Source organism: Ctenopharyngodon idella, chromosome 21, assembly GCF_019924925.1.
Source record: "Ctenopharyngodon idella isolate HZGC_01 chromosome 21, HZGC01, whole genome shotgun sequence".
Taxonomy (NCBI): Eukaryota; Metazoa; Chordata; class Actinopteri; order Cypriniformes; family Xenocyprididae; genus Ctenopharyngodon; species Ctenopharyngodon idella.
The window spans coordinates 22,829,191-22,841,310 of NC_067240.1; the positions used below are offsets into that span (position 1 = coordinate 22,829,191).

General features: G+C 35.8%; 2 protein-coding genes across 3 annotated transcripts in view; one reads left to right on the plus strand and one right to left on the minus strand.

The window, feature by feature from the left end:
- Nucleotides 1-5,981, minus strand: part of grk6 (G protein-coupled receptor kinase 6) — a 53,481-nt gene extending 47,500 nt beyond the window's left edge. For both annotated transcript variants that reach the window (XR_007927246.1, XM_051878091.1), the window contains exon 1: nt 5,750-5,981. Coding sequence is in view for 1 of the 2 variants with exons in the window: in XM_051878091.1 (XP_051734051.1) it covers nt 5,750-5,801 (52 nt within the window). In the remaining variant the exon portion in view is untranslated. The remainder of the gene's footprint in view (nt 1-5,749) is intronic.
- Nucleotides 5,982-7,471: 1,490 nt separating this feature from the next.
- nop16 (NOP16 nucleolar protein homolog (yeast)) lies at nt 7,472-11,733 on the plus strand. The gene is made up of 5 exons (XM_051878099.1): nt 7,472-7,678; nt 10,367-10,475; nt 10,568-10,622; nt 10,733-10,839; nt 10,941-11,733. Exons 1-5 carry the CDS (start codon nt 7,572-7,574, stop codon nt 11,076-11,078), a joined length of 516 nt encoding a protein of 171 aa, XP_051734059.1. The 5' UTR covers nt 7,472-7,571; the 3' UTR covers nt 11,079-11,733.
- Nucleotides 11,734-12,120: the final 387 nt, after the last annotated feature.

Here is a 12,120-nt window from a genome sequence, read left to right on the forward strand (position 1 = left end):
GTGAGTAGTTAATGACAGAAATTTAATTTTGGGTGAAATAACCCTTTAATGTTCAAAAAACTCATTGTTTTTCTTATTTACATTGTTGCAGCACCTGTTTTCACCCTCTGTCTGAACGCTCTGTTTTAGTTTAGACTTCTTTAAAACTCACTTTGTGAAAAGCACAGTCTCCTCTGATTGTTGTGACTGGTCTATCACTTAGAGTCTATGTTGAAATGTAACGCCCCTTATCATAACCGGCGAGTATCAGCTACGGAGGCTTCCTAAGGTGCTGCTGTAAACACTACTGTAACTACTCTTAACTATGGCATCAGTTTTGCTGCATCAGTTCGAGCCCGAGACAATCAAGAAGAACAAGCTGATCAACCCTGAACCACCTTCGGAAGCACGACATGTGAAGGGGTGGACAAAAACAGTGTCTCTTCAACGTGGCGACAATACATTACTAATGCAACTCAACTAGGCCTCGCCCCCCTTTTGCATATTCCTTAAGCGGGAATTATTCAAATGTGGGATATTGTGACACGTTAGTTCTCAGGAAGAGGACTCAAGACTACAATCGAGTGGTTTCAGGGAGTTCAGAAAAAGTGCTTACTGATATATAGAATAACTCGCTTCAGAGTGACTTGGTGCTTTGTAACTTTGCAGACTTTTTTCATGCTCAAACAACAACATTACACACTAAAGAGAGTTGAAAATGTAAAACAACAACAACAACAACAACATAATAGGACCCCTTTAAATTATTATCAAATTTAATTTGAAATATTCCAGTCTTACATGATCAGGCGTTAGTCCCTGTTATACATCTTTACATTCAGCTTGCATCTAATACGTCCCTGGATTGATTTCAGGAAAAGAATCACGCCAATGCCGCGAGAATGTCCCGCTGGCCCGCGCCTGTCCTAGCTAACGTCATCAGGGCAGCTCGGGCTCCCCGATTAGAATGACTGGCCCAGGTGCTGGGCCTGCCGAGCTTGTCAACAGACAGCACAGAAAAAGGTCAGGAAGCGATGCTGCGCGTGGGACACGCTCGCCGGGAATGGAGAGGACTCTTGTGAAAGCTGCAGCCAGGTGTTTGCATTGTTGCTAGGTTATGAGAAAATTTGAGGAATAGATTTGATGCTAATGGGATGGGTTGGGAGGGCAGAAGATGAAATGATTACAAATGTACGGTAGAAGCTTGTGACTGTGATCTGATAAAAGTTCAAAACAGGACTGTAGGTTACAACAAAGACTTTCCCACATGAGAGACTCTAGAGGGGCCAGCTGAGAAACCTCATTATCTTACATAATCAAAACCTGTTGTGCAAGTCCAGACATTGTACCTCAACTTACCTCAAAGATATAACTTGTAAATAATTAATACATAAAGTCAGGCAGTGTGCTATCTGCAGTTCAAACAAATGATCATGCTCACTGATCATGATGTAAAAATCATCAAAAATAAAACTGTCACTGTACTGTGCTAGTACAGATGTGCCATCATAACAAATGTAAACTTTTTTGCTAAAATGATTGTGGTGATGATAATTACAGCAGTATTCGGACATATACACTACATATACACTAACATTCAAAAGGTTTGGGGCTGGAAAGATTTTTTTAAATGTTTTTGAAAGAAGTTTTATTCACACCACAGCTGCATTTATTTGATTAAAAATACAGGAAAAACAGCAATATTGTGAACTATATTGCAATTTAAATTAACTGTTTTCTATTTTAATACATTTTAAAATGTCATTTTTTTTCTATGATGTCAAAGCTGCAACCATTTCGCAATTGTCAGAAATCATTCTAATATGCTGATTTGCTGCTCAAGAAACATTTCTTATTATTATCAATGCTGAAAACAGTTGTGCTGCTTAATATTTTTGTGGAAATCATGATACATTTTTTTCAGGATTCTTGAATGAATAGAAATAGTGTTCATTTGAAATAGAATCTTTTGTAACATAAATGTCTTTAACGTCAGAGTGTGCTATTTGCAATTCAAACAAATGGTTTGTAGTGACGATATTATGATGGTACAGGTACAGTAGCAAACCTCCGGCTTTATCGTTGTGGGAAGTTGCCAAGATGCAAATGGTTTGTGAAATGTACTGTTTATGCAGCAGCGCAGAGGTGAAGAGGTTTCATTCACTGTGTGCAAAACTTGCCTCTAGCATTTACCAAAAGGCCCCGCTTTCATCACACTATTCACAATATAAATCACCAACAAAGTATAGAACATTGCATATAAAACACTCATCTTCCTTGTTGTGCTTTCTGTATAACAGCTCTTCTGAGAAAAAGTGGAACAAGCCGTATAAACCCGGTGGGTTCCCTGGATTGTGACATGAAACACCTCCATTGTTAAAAAAGAACTGCTCAACTTTAAGAATCAAACCGGGACATGACTACATCCTGTCATGTTGTAAGGAGAAAAGATGTGAACAGAGTGTAAGGGAGTAAACAAGAAGTTAAATATGTGTTTAGTTATGTGCATTTAAGTTGTGTTCAGACTGGCGAATTTTATTCAAAATTTTGCAGGCCATTGTCTATTGTCAATAGCGTCAAACCATGCAGCTTTCTGTTGGTCAGCACAGCAAATGTGCGTGGCCAACTTGAACGTGCAAAATCTGCCAGCTAAATTTGTTTTGCCCTCATGAGAAATTGCATATTTTTCTGTTGGATTGACTGGATTTTGTCTGCAAAATTTCACCATGCAATGGTAAATGCAATGCACTTTCAATGGGAATCTACTGCGCAAATGTACAAGAAATTCCACTGTAAGTGCATTTCTGTCAACGCTAGGGCTGCACGATATTGGAAAAAACTGACATTGCGATATCTAGTTTTTCTGCAATATATATTGCGATATGAAATAAATTCACCAGATTACTTTAACAGCTCTATTTGTAAAGAATTAATCATTCTAGAATGATTGGGGTGATTTAAATGAAATAAACAGTGCTTTATATTTTTCAGGTAAGTATTCAGGTACAGAAAATGAATAATCAAATATAAAATAACACTATAGTCTTCACTGTATATATTGAATAGAATCAATCTGTGTTAAAGCTGCAAAAGTGATTTTCTCTTTGTATTTTGTTGTTTGATAACATTCATGGCACAGAAAGCAGCAAAAATATTAGCCTGCTGTCACTTTAAGCGCCAATCCATTATAATGATACACATCCATTTTCTTTGTTTGCGTTACCTAAGCCGTAAGCAACTGTGTTTACAAGGATACTTGCAGAAATGGAAATTGACATAATTTTGTGTGCACAACTGACAGGACCTAAAACACGTGCAAATGACGAACTTTCGCTATATGATGGTTAAACTTTGCAATTAATCCGAGAATCACATGCGTTTCAAACCATGATGCCTGGTCTGTACGGATTAAAGGGTTAGTTCACCCAAAAATTAAAATTCTGTCATTAATTACTCATCGTCATGTCGTTACACATCAGTAAGACCTTCATCATCTTTGGAACACAAATTAAGATCTTTTTGATGAAGTCTGAGAGGCTTCTGTCTCTCCATAGAGATCCAAAGCAACTACCACTCCAAGGTCCAGAAAGGTAGGAAAAACACATCATTAAAGTACTCAATGTGACTCCAGTGGTTTAAACTCAATTTTATGAAGCGACGTGAGTGCTTTGTTTGTGCAAAAAAAAAAAAAAAAAAATTTACAAAATAATATTATTCAAAGCGTGTTCACGCAACAATGCCAGCTCTCGTGTAAACACAAAACGCATGCATCATGATGCTCTCAGGAACACTCGCACATATGCGTTGAGTTGATGCGCTAGTCCGAACACAACATGCATGCGTCGTGAAGCTCTCGTGAGCGCGCGTTACAGATGAATATTTTTGTACGTAAAGGAGTAAATTATGTTTTTTTTGTGCAAACAAAGCACTCACGTCACTTAAAATTGAGATTAAACCACTGGAGTCACATGGAGTACTTAAATTATGTCTTTTTCCTACTTTTCTGGATCTTGATGTGGTTGGTAGTTGTGTTGGATCTCTATGGAGGGACAGAAAGCTCTCAGACTTCATCACAAAGATCTTTTTTTCAGATTTGTGTTCCAAAGATGAACGAAGGTCTTACGGATGTGGAACGACATGAGGGTGAGTAATAAATGATAGATTTTTCATTTTTGGGTGAACTAACCCCTTAACAATCCATATACTAGACATCGCACTTCCTGCAATGCGACCATCGCAACATCAATGCTAAAATGATACATCGTGCAGCCCTAGTCAACGACATTTCAATTTGTTTTTTTACAGACTGAGCTAGAAGTCAAAATTAGTTTCTCCAATAATTAACAGCATGTTGATGCTGAGCAAAACTTAACCATAAATAAATTCCTTAAATCCTTTAAACTTTAAAATCGCCATGAAACGGAAATTGCAATATTCTTTTCTTCTCAATTGTGAAGTATTTCTGAGTGAAACGGGAATTGATTGGAAGGTTGGATTGTTGTGGTTTGCTATTGGTTGATCGCATGTGAGTGACAGGTTGTCACACCCTCACACCAGTAAACACATCATCAGAAAAGAGGTGTCGCTTCAAGAGTGAGGGTAAGTTATTTTGATTAAAGATTACGGGGACACATGATTTTTATTTTTTAAATAATGATGTGCACGGATAAATCATTTATAATAAATACTACAACATTTCATAAAAAAGAATAGCCAATTTTGATAAGATGCAAACATGTTTCCCAAAATAAAATAAAAATTCATGTAGTGCAACACAAATACAGAGCCTTGGCTATTTAGATAAGCTAGTGTTAAATGTCATCTTAAAAAAGGAGGAAATAACATGTTAAGCAATCATACAGCACAGTGACTAAACTGAAACCATCTATGAAACAAGGCAGCTTTCAAAATTTTAAAATGTCCTAATGTTGACAAATGTCATTTGTAATACATCACCTGTTATGATTAGTATATAATTAACAACTTTTTGTGTAATTTGTAATCAATGTAAACCTACAAAAATTAAAAACCTACAAATATTCTCGTAAGGCCAGTATACTTTAATGGATACTGCAACACTACAACGTAGTAGCCTAAGTGTGCAGCACAAGAACGTTCGAACACAGACGCGAGAAAATTCAGCAGGATTCCCCCATGTTTGAGAAATACACCTGCAGAAAAAAATGATAAACAACTGAAAGTGCCCACTAGACACCATTTCTGACTATGAAGTAACGCCTAGCCATTTAGGTAGGTAGATAACTGTTTTGAAAAACACTTTAAAAAATCAGATGGTCGGTTAATTCAAAGGTTCAGTTAATTCGGGCGCTTATCTCGAGCACCAGACGAATGACTGTTGTCTATCTATAACACTACTGACAACACAGTGTTTATCGCTTCTCCTTCAAACAGAAACTCAGAGAGTTCACAAAAATGTTGTAAAATCCAAACAGGGTTTTGACAGAAACGATGTTTTTTTTTTTTTTTTTTTTTTTTTTTGATTGACAGGTCCATCTTTTTTGCTCAAGGTTAGGAACACAACAACGCAGGCGGCGAGCAACACACCATAATCAATGTATAATTCTCAGGTTTGATCCGGTGATTCGTAAATAATTAAGCATAATAAAGAATGCATTTATTGCATTGCTCTTGTCTTTTTTGGCCTAACTTCCTTTGGGGGAATCCCCCATCGTTTTGAGCCAGATATCAAGGCGTTTGAGGATCACAGCTGTCAAAAGTGACAATGATCAGAAGGGCTGTCATGTCTTACCTTCTCTCGCCTTCAACAGAACAGTGTTGGCCACGATATTCTCGAGCTCCATGTTTCCTGGGTTGCAGGCAGGCACCGCAGGCCCAACCTCGTCGCCGGGTTGGCAGTGTATGTGTGTGTGTGTGTGTGTATGTGTATGTGTGTCCTCCCCCGCTCCCCCCCACGGCGGAATATTATTAACCCTGAATGACTCTCAGCTCTGCCGTTTCGCTCCTCTGATTCCCCGCCCAGAAGCTTCGGACTTACGTCGATCGTAGAGCCTACTATGGCAAAGTCTAAGCTCATGAATATTAATGAGACAAGCTGACGTTGCTTGGTAACCAACCTCGAGCGTCCTGCTTGAACGGTCCAATAGAAAACAAAAGAAGAAGAAGAAAAAGAAAAAGAAGAAGAAACATTATTAAAAGAGCATTACTTTCACGTTGAATAAATGATTTAGCATATAAAAAAGAAGGACTGACATACATGTTCTCAATCAGATGTAGGCTATTAATATAATAACAAATTATAGATGTTAGATTAAAGGACTAGGCAATATTTGAAGGCTTAAAGACATAATAGTCCAAGCTTAACTCATGAATATTTACAGGATTATGCTGACACTAGGTATGGCTTCTTATTAATATCTACATATACTTCTGATCTGATTTGTGCTCTTATTTTTTAAGCCTTCAAACATGGCCTAGTCCTTTAATCTGATATCTATAATTTGATATTATAGTAATACCTCTAGTAATACAATCTTTTTATATATTTTATATGGTACATTTTTTTTCTACAAGGCAAAAATAATGTTATACTATGCTTCATTCTTGTAAGAATGTATGTTTTTTTCTTTTCGTTTTCCTTTATTATTTTGTTGTGTATATAAATAGGAATATTTGTTTTAATGCTCAATAGTGTTGTCCTGAAAATGCTTTATGAAGTAAAAAAAAAAAAATCAAACAACGTATAAAAACATCACGTGATCTGTTTAATATTCATGAAATCTTCGCCATAGTAGGTTTTGTTCTTTTTCAATCAGACGGCTGCATGTTTGTACTTGTCTTTTGTAAGATACTATAAAATGTTTCCGTATCCCATATATAACTGCTTATTATAGGATGTATTATTATTTTAACCATATATTTCTAAATGTAAAAGCTGATCGCTGTCTATTTATCAATTTCTGTCAAGCCTTTCCTTTGATGATAAACATTAAACATGCGCATTTTTTCAGACATATGGCATGCCACAGCAGACTGTGCTGCTCTGAACTTGTATTTACATGAACTGCAGATAAAAAATGCACACGTTACTTGTGGGTTTTGCAAAGCTTAGTTTATATCTCCATCTAGAGGTAAAACTGTTACACCTAATTAATAAAAGCCAATCGTCCTAATAATAATAATAATAATAATAATAATAATAAATAATGCTATAAATAAATACTACTACTAATACTACTACTAACGCTGTTAAGTGTATGTTTTTAAATTATATCAATGGCTCTGAATACAAAACGTGCTATCACGAACTGTTGAGTCCTACTCATGTCTCCCCTTAAGAAAGTAGCATGAATGTAACCTAAAGTCTAACCTGTGTTTAATGTTCTATTCATCCACACTCTTCTCTATTCGAATTTATTTCAATATCACTATTTGGCAATGCTCGTCTCTACACTTTTGTTACGAACCGTTATTGTAAATTTCTTTGACGGCAGGTGGCGATATCGAACCATGTTGATGTGTTTTGCCTTTGGAGAAGAAGTCGCTACTTCCGCGTTCCTCAAACACGCGTGTTGCAGAGTTAAGATAGTGGTTTACTGGTGTATTATACAGGAATGGGTAAACTCAAGAAACAAAGTAAACGTAACACGTTTAATTACAATAAAAACAAAAAGAAACTGAATAGGAAGTTAAGAAGAAAGGAGAAACCGCGCATTGAATGGTAAGTTCAAGGACGTGTCAAATGCCGTCTAGAAAGGGCTTTCTTGCTAACAATAATTTTTAAAAGTTATAGGCATGGTTTCACAGACAGGGCTTAGATTAAGACAGGATTATGCCTTAGTTCAGTTGGGACATTTAAGTAGCTTTTATAAACATGACTTAGAAAAAAACAGTGCTGGTGTTCATCTTGAGACAAAACAATGGCATAGACATATTTTAAGATATGTCAGTGCAAGTTGCTTTCAGTTAAAACAGCTTTTAAAAAGTGTACTTTGTTTAAACAATTATGTTTTAATAATCTTTTGTCATGCTTTTAAAGAAGTACACTTATTATGAGGTGTTGACTAGCTAGCATACTAAAGCACATGTGAAGTACTAGATTATAATTTTAACTGTAGTGTGTTATTTATATTAAATTTAATCTTATTATATTTTAAATGTACTAAATTGCAACTTCATCATTACAAATGTGTTATTTCAATATATTTAAATGACAAGTTCAAACGATAAATCAAACGACATTAAAGCATATTGTAGTTTACCTTTAATGCTTGTCAGTACATTTTGCTGTACACTTTAGTCATATTTCAATATATGAAAATATGAAAATACATATAAATATGTACTTAAGTGTGTCAAAAAAAGCAGTTCTATTGCATTTAATATAAATTTTAAACTATAATACATTTTCATTTAATTACAATAAACATGGGATTAAGTGTCTGAAAACGCCGCATTCAGTTTGCTGAATTCTTTTAAATTGTTATTTTTTAACCCTTGTGCATCAATTTAAAAAAGTTACTCTGAGGTCCTTAGAGGACAAAAATCTCTGTCAAAAAAACAGTCATAAACATTTTAAGCTTTGGAGCACAGACTTAAAGGGTAGTTCACCCAAAAATTAAAATTCTGTCATTTACTCACCCTCAAGTAGTTCCAAACCTGTATAGATTTCTTTGTTCTGGTCAACACAAAGGAAGATGGAGTATTTGGAAGAATGTCATTAACCAAACAGATCTCGCCCTCCATTGACTACCATAGTAGGGTGAGACCTGCTTGGTTACTGACATTCCTACAAATATCTTCCTTTGTGTTCAACAGAACAAAGAAATTCATACAGGTTTGGAACTACTTGAGGTTGAGTAAATGACAGAATTTTCATTTTTGGGTGAACTAACCCTTTAAGTTTGGTCTCAAAGAAGTCACTTGGCAGATAATTGTTAGTAAAAAAAAAAAAAAGTTAGAGGTTTAAGTTTATGAAAATGATTTATGAACATTTTATTTATATATATATATATATATATTATATTATATGTTTAATAAAACATGTTAAACTAAAAAACTGCTAGAAAATCAAAGCCATAAATCTAAAAGTTGTTCAAATTTGTGGTTGATATCTCAGAATTTGTTTGGCCTCATTTCCAAAATTTTCCCAGTAGATGCCAGCAAAGCTGGGATTTGTGATTTGCAGTACAGTAGAATTTTTTCTCTCTCAAAAATTACATGCACATACAATTTTTTTTAGTACATACAGTCATGGTTAGAATTATTGGCACCCTTGGTAAATATGGACAAAGAAGCCTGTGAAAATAAATCTCATTAATCCTTTTCGATCTTTTATTTAAAAAAAAATGTAACTTTTTATTGAAGTAAAAGAATTGAAAGTAGGGGGGAAAATCTCTTTATGAAATAAATATTTTTTTCTCCAATACACAGCCACAATTAATGGCACCCTTTTATTCAATACTTTTTGCAACCTCCTTTTGCCAAGATAACAGCTCTGAGTCTTTTCCTATAATGCCTGCTGAGTTTGGAGATCAGAGACTATTCCTTCATACAGAATCTCTCCAGATCCTTCAGATTCACAGCTCCATGTTGATACACTCTCCTCTTCAGTTTTCTATAGGGTTTAGGTCAGGACCTCCAGCAGAAAAAAAGGCCCACAATTTCAAAGATCCAGCAGTATATTTAACTGTGGGCATGGGGTTTCATCTGACCATAGAACTTGTTCCTGGTTGAAGTTCCAGTTTTCACACAGCCATCTTTGATCATATTTACCAAGGGTGCCAATAATTCTGACCATGACTGTACATACAAACCACACTCTGACATCCACACCCACACAATTATAGCTGCATAATTTATCCATTTGGCTCTATAATGCACAGAGGCAGAAAACGGGACAAAAGCGAGAGATGGCTTTACAGGCCAAACCTGAGAAAATGGCACTGACTTGTTAAAAAAAAAAAAAAAAAAAAAGCAAAAATTTTAATTTTGAAGCCTTGCCAACAGAATAAAAAGCCTATTCACAAAGACTGCATAATTTTATAGTTAAATGGCCCTGGGATTAAAGCTTGCAGTTTTAATGGGTTTCAATGGTAATATTTTGGTCCATAAGGTCCTGAGTGTAACTATTTTGTGTACCTGGTGTAAAATAGATTTATTTAAGGAAATGAGGGTGAAATAGTAAAATTCCAATAAAAATACACACTTGTACCAAAATGAATGCAGTTGGCAATAACACGGGCAAAATGATCAAAAAGAAAGAAAAAAAAAAAGTCCTCAAGGACACACAAGGGCTAAATACTATTTTTAAAAGTATGCTCAAGTGTATTTTCACAAGGGTGCTGTCATTTGCAGTCTATAATGTTATGCATTATGAACTTTGTCATGAAATGGGTTATTTAACAAGTCCTCAGATACGTAAAGCTTGGGATGACCACAAAACAGTGAAGCAAAATCTACAAGACATGGGGCTGTCACTTGGGACCAAGGGATTGCTTCCTATTAAAGCTAAAAAGGCAAGTATCAAGCATGATTCACCGTTACAGTGTATTTATACAAATACTGCCTGATTGTTGTGACAACCAATTGCTTTTAACTGATGATTCAGGACACAAAAAGTGAACCAATGGAGACAAATGTGTTGAAACCCTATGTCATTAAAGGTATGTTTTGAAACCAGTGGTTTTGTAATCTGTTATCATTGAAATGTAATAATATTTTCATGCACTGCTGCATAAGTCCTGCCAATAATGATTTGGTGTCTCAATTGCAGAAATGGAGGCAGAGGCCAGTCTCCGTGGGAAAAACAAAACCACATGCTCCACTGACATGACTGAATATGTTCAACATATGGTGAAGGAACACAATGAGGATTACAAGGTGAAAGAGAGCTATATACATCCATGAGCCTTCTACATGTACACAAATATGACTCTTTATATAGAGTTCACATAACTGATTAGGTTTTATTGGCATTCCAGGCAATGGCAAGGGACGAGAAGAATTACTACCAAGACACGCCAAAGCAGATCAAACGGAAAGTGGAATTATACAAACGGTGTCATCCTGAGGAATATGCTGCGTTCATTGCATCTCTGCAATCTCAGAATTCTACATGATGTCATGGTGAAGAACTGGTGTCTCAAACTGCTATTCACTATATCGCCTGCAGATATCCTCAATCCTGCTCATGGAAGACCCACTGTCCTGCAAAGTCCAACCTGCTTCACCTCACCTTCATGTGATTTTCAAGAGATCCTGAAGAGCTGATTAGCAGGTTCAGGTGTGCTTGTTTAAAGTTGGAGCTAAACACTGCAGGACAGCGGGTCCCCTGCTATGGCATCTTCATGACCACGTTAACTTTTAAGTGTTTATATGAATCTAGTGAGCAACTTTATTTGTAGATGTATATAAGCTTTGCATTTGTAAGTGTATGCTGTGAAGTGAAATGCAGACATAAAAAAAATCATAGAAAATTAGCTTATTAATTCTGACATTTTAATGGGATACGAGATGTAATAAATGCTGTTATGTTATCTAATTGCATTGTAGTTTGTGAACGCAGTCATACAGTGGGTATAGAAAAGAATCATCCCCCTTTAAAATAATCACATTTTGTTGCTTTGCAGCCTGAAATGAAGACGGACACAGTTTTGTTTTATCCAGCTGTATTTATGCTTTACAACTTATAACATCCAAGTGAAAGATATAACTCCAACATGTCAGAAAAAAATAAAAAAATTAAAAACCAGAGTCACTGAGTTGGGAAAAGGATCACCCCCTTGTGTCAGTATTTTGTTGAACCACCTTTTGCTTTAATTACAGCCTTTAGTCTGTTGGGATATGTCTCTACTAACTTTGCACATCTAGGCTTTGCAATATTTGCCCACTCTTCTTTGCAGAACTGCTCAAGTTGAGTTAAATTTGATGGTGACCGTTTGTGGACTGCAGTCTTCAAGTCATTCCACAGATTTTCAATGGGGTTTAAGTCTGGGCTCTGACTAGGCCATGCAAGAACATTCAATTTTTTCTCCTTCAACCACTGTGTGGTCAGTTTTTGATGTGTGCTTTGAGTCATTGTCATGTTGGAAGGTAAACCTTCTTCCCATTGACAACTTTCTGGCAGAGGGCAGCAGATTTTCCTCATTTCCTCATCCTATT

Excerpts from the sequence above, each read along its gene's own strand:
- nop16 (XM_051878099.1), top strand. The coding sequence starts at position 7,572 with ATGGGTAAACTCAAGAAACAAAGTAAACGTAACACGTTTAATTACAAT. Across the intron at positions 10,476-10,567 it reads TTCCTATTAAAGCTAAAAAG|GACACAAAAAGTGAACCAAT; the intron begins GCAAGTATCAAG and ends CTGATGATTCAG. Across the intron at positions 10,840-10,940 it reads AACACAATGAGGATTACAAG|GCAATGGCAAGGGACGAGAA; the intron begins GTGAAAGAGAGC and ends TTGGCATTCCAG.